Raw genomic sequence first — 13424 nt, forward strand, 5'->3', positions numbered from 1 at the left:
TGGCGGGCTCCAGTCGCCTGCTGCCTGGGAGCGGCGCCGTAGTTTCCGTCGGCGTCCCGTCGGCGGTGGGGCGGTGGCGGGGTGCGGTCGATGATTGGGATGCCGCTCTGGGGAGGCAGCGGCTGCTGGGCGGGTGCACGGGCAGGCGCCTGCGGCTGCTGGGCCTGCCTGGGTGGGCCCCGCGGCTGCTGCTGCTGCTGCTGCTGCGGCGGCGGCGGCGACTGCTGGGCCCTTGCAGCGCCAGGCTGCTGCTGGTACTGCTGACCGTACTGCATGCCCTGGGGAGGGCCCTGCGGCTGCTGGGTCTGCTGCGGTGGGGGCGCATACTGCTGCTGCTGCGCCGCGGCGCGGCGGCGGGCCACCCCCCCGCCGCCGCCGCCGCCGCCGCCGCCGCCGGGCACCGCCTGCCGCTGCTGCTGGAACAGCTGCTGCTGGTACGACTGCTGCTGCTGCTGCCCCGCTGGCTGCTGCTGCTGCACCGCCTGCGCATACGGCGTGCTTTGCGGCGGCGGCAGCGCCCGCGGCGCCAGCGGTGGCGGCGGCGCTTGCTGCTGCGCCACCGGCGCCCGGGCATTGGCATCCACAGGCGGAGGCATGCGCTTGCCGTAGCTGGCCTCCCAGCTGCCCGCAAACTCCTCGTACCAGGCCCTGTACTCAGGAGAGCTCCTGCAGGGCCACCAGAAGGCAGGGCGGGGCCTGGGCAGGGTAGGCAGGCGCGCACACCACCCGACCAAAGGTGCAGAGTGCGCGGGCAGGGCAGGCCGCGCCGCCGCCAGCGGTGGAGCGCAAGCAGCCACCCGGAGCCCGATCCCCCACAGCCCCCCAAAAAGAAAGAAACAGGAAGGAAGCAGGAAGAAAGCGCACCTCCAGCGGAGCTCCTCTTCAGCAGACATGCCGCTCACGCCGGCGCCGCCAGCGGGCGCCGCAGCGCCGCCGCTGCCGTCGCCGCCGCCCGCCGCCTCCTGCTTGCCCGCCGCGGGCCCCAGGATCACATCCAGCAGCAGCGCGATGCCCTCATCCGCGATGCCGTCGTTCTCCTTGATGGCCCGCGTCTCGACGCCGCTGCTTGCAGGGGAGGGGATGGGGGGGAGGCGGGTGATGAGGGGCATGGGGCTGGGCGTCGTGACCCGCGGGAGAGGCGGAGCGAGGCGGCGGCACGGGCGCAGGCGCAGGCTGCGGCATGCTGCGGCAGGCGGCCGAGCGCTGCGCAGCGCCAGCGGGTCCGACCCACGTTCTGACGATGAGCTTGGTGGGACCCAGGGCCACCACCTCCTCCCAGCTGATGCTGTAGCAGCTGCAGGCGGGCAGGCAGGCCAGGAGGGGAGGCCAGGAGGGCAGGCCGGGAGGGGCAGGAGCGCCGCTCAGGACAGGACAGAGGGCCATCTGCTGCCAGCTGCCAGGCAGCGGAGCGCAGCGAGGCCGGCCGCATGCCCCGCGGGCCGCCCCGCAGCCGCCGGCGTCCCAGGCAGGGGCCCCGCCACACACACACGCAGACACACGCACACACACACAGCCGCGCACGGCAGGCGCGCGCCGCCCGGGCACCCGCCCCCCACCTGAACAGCGCCTGCGGCAGTACAGGCATGCCCAGCCTGTCGTACTTGATGGTGGAGATGGCGCCGTTGTCGGGGTCAAACAGGAAGTCCCTGGGGTGGGGGGTGGGGGGTGGGGGTTGAGGGGGCGCAGCGCATCATCGGCATGGGGAGGAGCGCGTGTGGCATGGTCGGCGCGCTCGTGCAGCGCGGGGCTGGGCGAGGAAGGGGCCGGGGAGGGCGTGCAGCTGCGGCCGCGGCCGCAGCTGGCGCCGCGCACGGGCCTGCCGCCTGCTGCCCGCCACCAGCCCTCGCCCCCCCTCCCTGCCCCCCCACCCCTCACCTGACGCGCCCCAGCTCGCGCCCCGCCTGCGTCACCACCGCCGCCCCCACCATGCGGCAGTACCCCACTGTGTCGTCCGCGGGCGGGTCCATCAGAACGTTGTCGTCGTGCACCAGGATGACGTCGCTGATCTGGCGCAGGCTGGCCAGCATCACGTGGCCTGCGCGGGAGGGAGGGAGGGAGGGAGTGTGTGTGTGTGTGTGTGTGTGTGTGTGTGTGTGTGCCCGGTCGGGAACGGCGAGTGCACCACCCACGCCAAGCTGCCCGCCCGCGGCCTGCGCAGCCTCCCGGCAGCGGCAGCAGCAACAGCATCCGCAGCGGCGCCAGGCACGCGGCGGCGGCGAGGCGGCGGCGCCCCGCGCACACGCACACGTGTTGGCGGCGGCCAGGCTGGTGGCTGACTGGCGCAGGTACAGGGAGGCGACGGCCAGGCTGACTGGGTCCACATACATGTCGTTCACATACCCCAGCCGGTTGCCAGACGTCCTGCAGGGGGGGCCAAGGGGGCAGGGGGCCCAGGGGGGCGGCAGCTCGAGCGCCTGTTCAGCGCCGCAGGCGCTGGGCGCGGCAAGCACCCCCACAGCCTGCACCCCGGCCGCGGCGAATAGCTGCGCTGTGCGCTGCGCTGTGCGCTGCACCTGCGCTGTCCCGGGTCCGGCCCCCAGGCCGTGCCGACTGAGGCCCTCGGCTGCCCGCAGCGCCCCACCACCCCCACCACCCCAGCAGCAGCCCCACCACACCTGGTGATGATCTCTTTGTCCATGAGGAGCGAGCGAGGCAGCACCGTCTCGCCTGGCGCCTCCTCGGCCGACCGCTGCACGCTGGTGCGCACCGCTTCCTCCTCCACCTGCTGCTGCTGGGCCCGCGGTGCCACTACGGCCGCCGCCAGCTGCCGCATGCGGCCGCCCGCGGGCGTGGCGGCCTGCTGCGGCTGCCCGGCGCGCGCCGCGCCGCCGATGCGGCGGCGGGGAGCCACCGCCGCACGCGGCTGCCCGGCCGCCTGCCGCGCGGGGGGCTGCTGCTGCTGAGCGGGCTGCTGGAACTGCTGCTGGTAGCCAGGCTGCTGCTGTGGACGGGGTGGCGGCGCCGCCTGCTGCTGCTGCGGCGGCGGGGCGCCGGTGTTGCCTGGCGCGTACCGGCCGACCACACGCACCACCAGTGACCGCTTGCCGTGCCCAGTCCTCAGCACTGCTGCCGGCTGGCGCAGGCTTCCGCCCGGCAGAAGGCTGTGCCTGGCAGAGCCGCCGGGCGCCAGCATGGCCGGCATCTCCTTCTATATGTGTCGCTGCGGTCAGCCGCGGGCCAGGGAGCAGTAGCAGGGGAGAGGACTCGAGCTACACGAGATGCATGCGCCGCAGGGAAGGGCTGGTGCTACGGAGGAGAGTTTGTGAATCCTGAGCGCAAAGCGAAATGCAGGAGCTCCTAGGAGGAAGCTTCCATCCCACCCCCGCCACATCAGCCTTGCCGCTCGCCGCCACCTGTGACCTCCGCCTAGCGCCCTCTTTCTCCGGCCATCATTCCCCCTTTCCCCCAACCCTGTGCTGCCCTGTCGGTTGGGTTACAAGCCATCCATGCATGAGAGTGTGCTGCTGCTGAGCTCACGCCAGCTCATCCTGCAGCAGCAGCGTGGTGGATGCCAGCACCCACTTGCTGGGCGGCTCCCGCGTCTTCAGCGTGAAGGTGCTGACCAGGGGGGAGTAGACCTGCAGAGGGCGCGAGGGGAGAGGCCAGGACGGGAGGAGGCAGGGAGGGAGAGAGCTGGCTCAGCAGCCCGCCGGAGAGGCCCGACTATTGCTCAGCGGTGGTGCCACCACCGGCGGCAGCCCAGCACCAGCGGCACGCGGCAGCGGCGGCAGCCCCTCACGTTTGCGCGCTGGCCGTTGGCGTAGACGGGGCACAGGTAGAGGTTGCCCGCGGCCAGCGCCGCCTGGTGCGCCTGCGCCGTCAGCGGGCGCACCAGCAGCACGGGCAGCGCCTGGCGCAGCTGGTTGGGCAGCGAGTCGCGCAGGCAGTCGTCCTGGGCGTCCCAGCGGGCCCCCTCCAGCGTCAGGCCGTGGATGTACATGCCGCCGTCTGGGGCCGCCTCGGACAGCGCCTCGGGCTGCTTGCCGGTCACCTCCACCACAAAGCGAACGTCGTCTAGTGGCAGGCGGCGCTGGCGCGCGAACTGCTGCATCACCGCCGTCAGGCAGGCCTTGGGGTTGAACAGGCCGGGCAACCAGATGGAGCGCGGCGGGGAGACGGCGCCGCCGGTCCAGCCCACCAGCTGGGCGTGGCGCTGCAGCACGTCGGCGTACCAGGCCGGCAGCGCATACACCTCCTGCGGCCAGGGAGGGCGGCGGTGGGTGGGGGCATGGCAAGGCAAGCAGGGCTCTCCAGCAGGGCCCTCCGGCAGGGCTCTCCAGCAGGGCTCTCCAGCAGGGGCTCCCGGCCTCCGCTGGCTTCGGGCGTCTGGTGTGCTTCAAGCGGAGAGATCCCTCCACTGAAAACGCAGCCCAGCCCAGCCGGCCGTGCCACTGCGCTGCCAGGCTGCTCCCATGCAAGGCGGGCCCCTAGGGCCCCCCACCCACCTGCACCCGTGTGCTCATGCAGGCCATCCAGGACGGCGGCACGCGCCCCGCCCCCAGCGCCGCCCCCAGCTGCTCCATGGCGGGGCTCATGTTGAGCGCGCCGTCCAGCCCCAGCTGCAGCTCCTCCAGGCTGCGACGCATCTCGCCCAGCAGCCCGTTCATGCGCTCCGCCTCCTGCGCACGGGCAGGGCATAGTGCATGCATGGGGGGGGGGGGGGGGCAGCGGGGCTGAGACGAGCAGGGCAGGCACCGAGGCTGAGGCCCGCAGGTCCCGCCCAGCGTGGGCAGCAGGATTGTGACTGCCTGCTCCTGCCACCGCCAGGCGACCGCCGCCAGGCGCCCGTGGCGGCCCCGGGGCTCGCCTGCAGCGCCACCACCACAAACGGCGTCTTCTCCTTCACCCTCGCCTCGATGTCCACCAGCCCCAGCGGCGCAGGCAGCCGCCCCAGCAGGTCTGCCAGGCTGGCGCGCACCGCGGCCTCGCCGCCGGCCGCTGCGCCGCCGGCCGCGGCGGCGGCCGCGGCGGCGGAGGCCGCGGCCCCCAGCCCCCCCACATCCAGGATCGTCTGGAACAGCGCCTCGGTCTGGCTGTTGAGCAGCGACAGCTGGGTGTTGCCGTGCATGGCGTAGAGCGCGGGGGAGTCTGCCGGGCAGGACGTCTCGATGTACTGCGTCATCGACTCGTAGTCCACAGCAGGCGGCGGCCGCCAGCCCGGGGCCAGCTCCAGCGGCGGCTGGCCGGCGCCGTCGGCGGGCTGGTCGGTGGCCGCGCCGTCCATGGCAGCCTGATGGCCATCGCTCGCACCAGGCCCCACCGGCAGCAGCTCCTGAGTGAACAGCTTCTGCAGGTATGTGTTGAGCAGGCGGCGATCGTAGTCGTCCACAACGTGGCCGCCTGCGGGTGGTGGGCAGGTGGGCAGGGGTTGCCGCAAGCGTGGGTTGAGTTGAGTTGAGTTGCGGGAGGCGGGGAGGCACGGGAGATGGGGGTGGGAGGCAGGCAGGCATGTGTGTGTATGTGTTGAGCAGTGGCCAGCCCGGCAGGGGGAGCATCACCTCCCCACCCCCGCCGCACTGCCGAGCTAGCAGGTCCAGCAGGGCCCAGGCACTAAGGGAGGGAGCGGCAGCAGGCGCACCGTAGAACACGTCCCCCAGCAGGTACCGCAGGTCCTGCCAGGGTACCGTCGCCTTGCCCTCCACGTAGTTGAGGATGACGTCGCCGCACGTGGCCAGGTCGCCCGTGTTGAAGGAGTAGGCGCGGCAGTAGCCCAGCCCGCCGCCGCCGCCGGCAGACCCGATGCCTGCGGGGCGCGGCGCGGGCCGCCCGGGCTGTGTGTGGCAGGCTCCTTGGGGGGCCCAGACACCCAGGGCGCTGGCAGATGCACGCACAGGGAGCCCGTGCAGCTCGGCTGCCCGCCCACCTGTGCCAAACTTCTTGCGGCCCAGCAGCACGGAGTGGAAGAAGCAGAGGCCGAAGATGATGGAGCGCAGGGCGGCGCGCTTGGGCTCGGTGGAGGCGCGGAGGAAGAAGTCGGGCGGGAAGGCGGCCCAGGCGCGGCGCATGTTGGACCGGATGTCGGACGGCGGCTCGTTACTGACGCGGATGGCGGTCTGCGGCGCGGCGGTGGGGAGCAGGCGGGGGAGCAGGGAGGGGCGGGCGATTGTGGGGCCAGAGGACTGGGAAGCGGTTGGGGTGTGGTGTGTCGTGAATGTGGGCCGGTGGGAGAGGAGAGGGAGGGCAGGGGGCACAGCTGCTCCATGCATGGCCTGCCACGTGGCGGGGCGGCGGGGCTGCCCGGCTGGTGCAGGCAGGCATCGTGGGAGGTGTTGGGCGGCCCCGGCAACGCAGCCGACACCCCCCACCCCACCCCCCGCGCGCGCCTGCAGCAGGCTCTCTGGCAGGATGGCGGCGTGGGGCGCTCCGGCGATGGGCTCCGCCGAGAAGAAGCAGCGGAAGTCTGAGTGGGCGGTGTCGGCGGCCGCCTCCAGCTTGCGCTCCAGGGTGGGGATCCAGGAGGCCATGAGGTGCGTGTTCTCCAGGAACACCCAGCCGCCCTGCAGGCAGCGCAGGAGGGGGAGCGGGCGGGGTGGGCTGGGCGGGGGCAGCTGGAGACGGCAGCGCCAGTCTGGCAGTGCCAGTGCTGGCCCCTCTCACCCTCACACAAAGATAGACACAAACATGCGAAGCCTTAGGCAATACCACCACTCATGGCAGTACCACCACTCGAGGCGCAGGCAGCACCAGCCCACCTCCCTCATGCACTTGTCCAGTGCGCGCTCCGCGGGCCCCTCCTGCCCCTGGCCCAGAGAGATGAGGGTGAAGTTGCCGCGCTCAGAGGTGTGGCCCACTGCGTGGGAGGAGTGCATGTGTGTGTGTGTGCAGGAGTGTGCGAGGCAGCGCTGTGAGGTAGAGGCAGGGCAGGAGGTGAGCTGGGCTCATCAGAGGGGAGCAGGCAGGGACAGAGGCCACCATGCCGCTGGCATTCTGTGAAGGTACCGAGGGCACGGCGGGGCCGAGGGCAAGGTACCGTGGTCAAGGTACCGAGGGCATCGCACGGCGCACCTGTGCGGGCGTACGCCTCGATCCGCGCCCCCGGGCTGTAGCCCGGGAAGAGGATGAAGAAGATGGGTGTGGCGTGGGTGCTCTCCGCCAGCAGCGCCCTTGCGGAGAAGGGCTCCTGGTTGACGTAGGCGGCGCCCATGGCGCGCTCGCACAGCGCGCCCAGCGCGGCGGGCAGGCGGTCCGGCTTGAGGGCGCGCAGGACCAGCAGGCGGCGGAAGTCGCTGAGCTTGCACCACTCGCCTGCAGGCAGTGGTGGGGGGGGGGGGAGTACGTATCATATGTGTTTGGGGTGGGGCGGGGCTAAGGATAGGATGCAGGGCAGCACAATGTGCAGCATCCATGGTCCAGGCTGGAGCAGGCAGCACCCCCACACCTGGCATGGGCACGCTCTCGGGCGCATCCCCCGCCGCCCACTTCTCCCACTCCTCGCCATTCTTCTCCAGATCCTTGAGCAGGCCCCCAAAGGCGGGCAGCTGCTGCGCCAGCGGCGCCAGCGCCGCCCACTGCCCCTCGCTCATCCACTGAGACAGCTCCTCGCTCATGGGCGGCGGCGTGGCGGCGCGCGGCCAGCGGCATAGGTGCTCCAGCTCCTTGCCGTCGATGGTGCCGTTCTGCACGGCACGCAGCAGCAGCAGCGGCGGCGGCGGCAGCGGCAGGAGGCAGATCGAGGGGTCGCCAGCAGCACCCTCCCTGGCAGGCGATGCACATGTGCCAAGGGGCAGCACAAAGGCAGGAGGGTGCCCACACTCCCGTACCGCGCCACCACCGCACCTTGAGCAGGATCTGGGTTGTGAGCAGGGAGGTGAAGGTGAGCTTGTCTCGGTCAAACAGGCCCCGCTGCGTGTAGCTGAACACGGTGTAGGTGCAGGCCTGCAGCAGCGCCTCCAGCCGCGCCTCCAGCTGCTCGGGGGTCAGCTCGGCGGGCTCGTCCTCGAGGGCGCCTCCCAGCACAGAGCCCCGCCCGCCGTGGTGGTGCTGGTGGGTGGTGCGGCGGGGGCAGCTCTGACCCATGTGTGTGAGGCGCTCGCGGGCGTGCTTCAGTGTGGACTCGCCCACCACAGACTGGCGCGCGCTGCCGGTGCTGGACTCGTTCTGCGGCAGCTCCAGCCGGCTGCCCTGCAGGCTGATGCCGCGCTCCCCGCGGCCGCCGCCCATCGTGCTGCGCCTCGCCAGCTCCATCACCGCATCAAAGTTGCCGGGCTGCTGCGTCTGGCGGCGAGCCAGGTCGGCCAGCGTCACGTGGTGCTGCTGCGCGCTGGCGGCAAGCACCGCCTTGCGCCGGCCGCCTGGGGCCGCATCGATGCCACGCTCAAACACGTCCTGCGGCAGCCAGGCAACAGACACGTGGAGATTGGCAAGCAGCTGCCATGGTGATGCTCGGCGTCACCTTGCACTCAGCCCCAGCAGGTGGGATGGGAGGCAGGGAGGCCAGTCTGCATCCTCCGTCCCGGTGCATCCCGCCCTGGGGCTCACCACAAAGGCCTGCAGGCTGTACTGGTAGAAGGCATGCATCCTCCCCAACGAGTTGAGCATGAAGAAGAGCATGCTGCCGCGAGACGCCACGCCGCGGTACACGTTGCGAGCCTCGTTGATCTGCGGAGCAGGAGCAGGGCCGGGAAAGAGCCGGGCTTGGGTGGGGGACTGGAGGGGATGAGCTTGGCCGTGGACAAGGCAGCTCTGGAGGGCGGTGCTGCCAGCGACCCCAGGTAGTAGCGGCCACTACTCACCTGGATCTCGGTCTCCCGCGCCTCCACGACCTGCAGAGAGGCGAGGGCGCACGGGCAGCCAGGTGGGCTGGCCGGCATGCATGCCACCCATGGCCTCTCAGCTGCTCCGCGCAACCAGAAGAGCGGCGAGGGAGGCGAGCAGGCACCATGCGCGCGGTGCACCCAGGCCGCGGCCCCCCTCCCACCTTCTCCGAGATCTCGTCTGCCAGAGCCTTGGACTCCTCCAGCTGCACGATGAGCGCCTCTGCAGGAGAGATGCAGGGCGCCAGGCAGGCATAGATGCACGCTTACTCAGCACATTGACATCTCTCCACTCCAGGCATGGGCAGGCCTGCTGCGCTGCTGCTGGCACCAGTTGCCTTCCACCACCAGCCCGCCACCACCCACCGTTTTCGGTGAGGTCGCCCTGCGCGGTGCTCAGCTTCTCCAGCAGCCCGTCCTCCAGCTGCTGCAGCTTGATCACAAACTCGCTGTTCTGCACGATCAGCTGGCTCTTGGCCTCCTCCAGGTCCGCACGCTCCTTGTTCACCACCAGCGCCAGCAGCTGGTCCTCCAACCCGCCCTCCGTCACGGTGAAGTTGATCAGCGTCGTCTCGGCCTGCAGCCAGGGGCCAGCACGTGCACGGCAGTGAATCAGGCCGGCGCCCAGGATTGGCCGTTCCGCTTCAGACGAGCCGGCAAGCAGCGAGCGCAAGACGACAGCACCGGGGCCGCTGCCACGGAGTTTCCTGGTCCACTCGCCTGGACCTCAGGCGCATAGTGCGGGTTGCTGAGCTTGGTGTGCAGGATGCAGCGGAAGGCCTTGTTGTACTCAACCTCCTGCACCCCACACACGGCAGATGCAGGCCTCCAGTCATGAGAGATTGAATGCACCAGCACCAGCCACAGTGGTCAACATGGGCATCAGCAGTGGCGGCGGCAGCGGCAGCAACACCCACCTTATCTCCCAGCTTCAGATAGAGCGCACGGCCCTGCAGTTGGATGTGAGCAAGTTCAGTTAAAACAAGGCTGCACTGCGGGTGGTGTTCAGCATGCAGGCACCGTATGGCTTGCCTTCTTGAAGGTGGCGCGGGTGATGACTGGCGTGAGCACCGCATCGATGCTCTCGCCGATGTTCTCAAACAGCACCGTCTGGCCCTGCAGGCACGCGGCATCAGGCCCACGAGTCGCCCGCTCGCCTGCATGTGCTGCATGCGCTCAGCCCCGCTCCGACTGTCGCCTCCAAAGCGAGGCTTGGGCTCACCTCGCTGATGGCTCGCTCCATGGCTCGCAGCATGTCTGGCGCGCCCATGCGCAGGCACACCAGGCCCTGCTTGGCCAGCCGCTCCTTGACCCAGGCCACGCCCTGGAGCTGGGGGTCCAGCATCAGCGGCCAGCGCTCTGCGGGGCAGTGCATGGCGCAGAGCAGCGGAAGGTTGGTAACCGAGCACCTGGTATGCTGTGCATGCCGTGGTCGCAGCAACGAGTCCCAACAGCAAGCGGCCCCTCAGCAGCGGGCTGCCCACCACCGCCACCAGCCCACCCGAGTTGGTGAGGATGGCGCCGTTCTGCACGGAGGTGGGGTCGGCGGGGAGGCCCTCCCTCACCCAGCCTGCCACCATCGCGTCGTCCACCAGGCGCTTGAGCGGGTCGGACAGGCCGGGGCTCATGGGCACGCCACGCTCGTGCAAGAACTTGAGCCAGTCCGCCACCAGCAGCTCCCTATACGCAAGAGCGCATCCGGGCATTCGAAACAGCAGAGTCGGCGGCAGCGGCATCGCTATGGGTTGTTTGCAGCTGCCCAGGCCAGCGGCATCCAGGCCAAACACAGCAGCAGCACCACCAGACCTGAACTTGCTGGAGAAAGGCCCCGCATAGGTGATGAAGGCGGCCGCCAGCAGCATGTCGCCTGCGAGGACAGCGGCCGGGCAGGCGCCATGCCAGCTAGGTGCAGGCACACCTGCCACGGAGCAGCATGCCGCCAGTCCACCCCACTTCCAGCCCTGTCCTACCTGTCAGCACACGATAATCGCCGCGCAGCTGCTCCACCGTGGACGCCCACCGCCCGCCCTCTGCCACAAAACGTGCAGAGAAGGGGAGAGAAGGTCAATCACTTTGATGCCCTCTGAACGCCAGCAGGCAGGCTTGGAAGCAGTGCAGCATGAGAAACAGAGCAGCAGGCGCCGACGCAGCCTTTCCACCGCACCCGAGGCCAGCGCGGTGATGAGGCGGTTGGCCAGGTCCAACTTGCGCTGGCAGGCCTCGCTCTGCGCCAAAGCGGCGTCCTGCTCGGCCGCCGCCGCCGCGTACTGCTGCTCCAGCGCCTGCAGCTGCGCATTCAGCGCCTCCACCTTGGCCCTCACCGCCACCAGCTTCTCGTTGGCTTCTACCAGCTTGGCGTTGGCTGCACGGGTGGGTGGGCACACAGGAGCGGCGGTGCAGGCATACGTGTGCGCCAGCCAAAGACACCCCACTCCGACTCGATGCATCGCACGCCAGTCGGGCAGACATGAGGCCGGTCAGGCAGCAGCCAGGTGGCCGCTGTCGCTGCCCCAGCCCACCCTGCGCCAGCTCCTGCCGCTTGGGCTCCACAGTGCTCCACACGTCGTAGTAGCGCACGATGTTGATGGCCCAGCTGCACAGCCCTGCCGCCGCCTTGGACTTGTTGCTCATCGCCTCCTTGTTGAAGTGGGGCAGCTCCAGGTAGGAGCGGCAGGCATCCACGTTCTTCTGGGGCACCTCGCCCGCGTCGATGGTGGGCTTGAAGCCCTGCAGGGGAGGGGCGGTTTGAGGACAGAAGTGCGGCAGGTGAGCTGGCGCTGAACTCCTGCCGCTGCTGCTGGCGGGAGGGCGGTGCACGTGGCTGGGAGCAGCCCCACCTTGAGGCGCGCGAGGAAGGCGTCGACGTTGTTCATCATCTTTGCTGCAAGGCAGCGCGCATTTAGACCCCAGGGTGGACGCAGGCAGATGGACGGACCGTGGTGGCACGCGTCAAAGCAGCAAAACCAGCACCGCTGGAGTCGCATCACAGCATCCGAAGCTCACATGCGGCGCCCCAGCTCCTGTCCTTGGGCACATTCTCCAGCAGGCACAGCACCACCGCCGTGATGTCGTCCACGCCGGCAGGCGGGTTGCGCAGCGCCTTGAGCTCCCCTGCAGCCAGGCCCACCCCAGCACCTCAGCCAAGCGCTGACACCGGCTGCTGGGCATCTGGCTTGCTGCAGGGTGCACGTTGCAAGGCCCCCCAAGCTGCGGGCCTCAGCTGGCTGGGCGCTGCATCCCCACCCACCCAGATCTTTCTTGGTCAGCGTGTCCAGCGCCTCCTGTGCCTGCGCCACCAGCGGCTCCGCCGCCGCCAGCTCGCTCTCGCACCGCGCCTGCAGCTCCGTCACCTCCCTCGCGATGGTGGCGCACGCGTCCGCCTCCACCTGGGCCGCCGCGTTCTCCGCATTCACCTTCTCCTTCTCCACCCCCACCTCCTCGGCAAAGCGTGAGGCGGCCGCCACCTTCTGCTCCACCTCCACCGCCATCACCCGCGCCTGCTCCACCAGCACATCCACATCCTTCTGGGTCTTGGTCAGCTTGGCCAGCCCCACCTGCAGCCGCTCCGTGCTGGCCTGCACCGCCTGGCGCTTGGCGGCCTGCATAGCACACGCAGCAGGGCAGGGAGGGCAGGTCGACGCGCTGCACCGGCACATCTCTGCATGGCCTGGGGCTTAAAAGCTGCCAGCAGGCGCGGGAGCTCACCAGCAGGCTGCGGTACAGCTTGATGAGCTCCAGGAAAGTCTTGGGAGTCGAGTAGACACGCCTGTGGCCAGGGCAGGACGCCGGGGCACAACCCGGCCATCCGCGTCGTCAGAATCAGGTCACCCCAACGGCAGCACCGCGGGAAGGTGCTGGGAGCAAGCGGCTCTACGGGGTCACAGCACCAGGGCCCCCACCTGCGCTCCGCCCGCAGGTACTGCTTGGCCATGGCGCCCACCGCCGCAAAGGAGGCGGGCATGAACTCCACCACCGCCTTGCGCACATCCTCGCTCTCCACCTCAAGGTCCTCCAGGTTCTTGCGGGCCACAGACAGCAGCGAGGCCTCGGGCCTGCGCACATCGCGAAGCGGCGGTAATTGCCGGTGTGCAGGTGGCCCAACAGTGCCGGGAGCAGCCCCAGGTGCCTGTCGCTTTCCTGCAAGGCTGCCAGGCGTGTTGTCGGGCCTCTCTCACCAGGGGTGGAACCAGTCGATGGTGGTGGAGTTGACTGTGGCCAGGAAGCGCTGGGAGCGGACGCGGAAGGCGTCACCCACGGGGGAGCAGGTGAAGCAGACGTGCAGGTTCTTGACGACCTGCAGGAGGGGCAGGTGTCTGGGTGGCGGGACCGGAACAAAGGGCACGCAGGCAGCCAGACAGAGACAGAAGAGACGGCGCCGCTGCCGAGATCAGGGACAAAAGGACAGCAGGTGGTGCTCGGAGCAGCAGCAGCATCCGGCCCACGCCACCAGCCCAGCCAGGCGGCCTTCCCACACCCAGCCCAGCCCCTCACCCGCTGGATGAAGACGCGCCAGCAGTTGTCGTTGGTGTCTGGCAGGCCGCGCGCCTTGACCTCGCTGCGCATGGCTGCGATGACGTCCTCTCGGTCCTCGGGGGCAAACAGGTCGGGGATGTCGCCGCTGGACAGCAGGTCATTCACATACACCAGCTGCACGGGGGGGGGGGGGGGAAG

General features: G+C 70.2%; 2 protein-coding genes across 2 annotated transcripts in view; both read right to left on the reverse strand.

Annotated features, from left to right (window-relative positions):
- Positions 1-3142, reverse strand: part of CHLNCDRAFT_133410 (hypothetical protein) — a gene marked incomplete at both ends in the record, with an annotated part of 4533 nt that extends 1391 nt beyond the window's left edge. The window contains 7 exons of the mRNA XM_005852134.1: positions 140-666; positions 865-1062; positions 1232-1294; positions 1557-1646; positions 1876-2035; positions 2246-2361; positions 2616-3142. Of these exons, the coding sequence (XP_005852196.1) occupies positions 140-666; positions 865-1062; positions 1232-1294; positions 1557-1646; positions 1876-2035; positions 2246-2361; positions 2616-3142 (1681 nt within the window). The remainder of the gene's footprint in view (positions 1-139; positions 667-864; positions 1063-1231; positions 1295-1556; positions 1647-1875; positions 2036-2245; positions 2362-2615) is intronic.
- Positions 3143-3473: 331 nt separating this feature from the next.
- Positions 3474-13424, reverse strand: part of CHLNCDRAFT_133411 (hypothetical protein) — a gene marked incomplete at both ends in the record, with an annotated part of 27900 nt that continues 17949 nt past the window's right edge. Inside the window, 30 exons of the mRNA XM_005852135.1 lie at positions 3474-3578; positions 3740-4195; positions 4446-4619; positions 4820-5340; positions 5579-5743; positions 5864-6053; positions 6306-6497; positions 6693-6790; positions 7006-7245; positions 7379-7616; positions 7777-8325; positions 8479-8598; positions 8733-8762; positions 8918-8976; positions 9120-9330; positions 9480-9551; positions 9774-9869; positions 9976-10112; positions 10255-10433; positions 10560-10620; positions 10724-10783; positions 10918-11115; positions 11273-11480; positions 11591-11634; positions 11757-11864; positions 12001-12352; positions 12459-12519; positions 12653-12805; positions 12929-13047; positions 13245-13400. Coding sequence (XP_005852197.1) covers positions 3474-3578; positions 3740-4195; positions 4446-4619; positions 4820-5340; positions 5579-5743; positions 5864-6053; positions 6306-6497; positions 6693-6790; positions 7006-7245; positions 7379-7616; positions 7777-8325; positions 8479-8598; positions 8733-8762; positions 8918-8976; positions 9120-9330; positions 9480-9551; positions 9774-9869; positions 9976-10112; positions 10255-10433; positions 10560-10620; positions 10724-10783; positions 10918-11115; positions 11273-11480; positions 11591-11634; positions 11757-11864; positions 12001-12352; positions 12459-12519; positions 12653-12805; positions 12929-13047; positions 13245-13400 — 5352 coding nt within the window. The remainder of the gene's footprint in view (positions 3579-3739; positions 4196-4445; positions 4620-4819; positions 5341-5578; positions 5744-5863; positions 6054-6305; positions 6498-6692; positions 6791-7005; positions 7246-7378; positions 7617-7776; positions 8326-8478; positions 8599-8732; positions 8763-8917; positions 8977-9119; positions 9331-9479; positions 9552-9773; positions 9870-9975; positions 10113-10254; positions 10434-10559; positions 10621-10723; positions 10784-10917; positions 11116-11272; positions 11481-11590; positions 11635-11756; positions 11865-12000; positions 12353-12458; positions 12520-12652; positions 12806-12928; positions 13048-13244; positions 13401-13424) is intronic.

The sequence above is a fragment of the Chlorella variabilis genome (genome assembly GCF_000147415.1).
Source record: "Chlorella variabilis unplaced genomic scaffold CHLNCscaffold_1, whole genome shotgun sequence".
Lineage (NCBI taxonomy): Eukaryota > Viridiplantae > Chlorophyta > Trebouxiophyceae > Chlorellales > Chlorellaceae > Chlorella > Chlorella variabilis.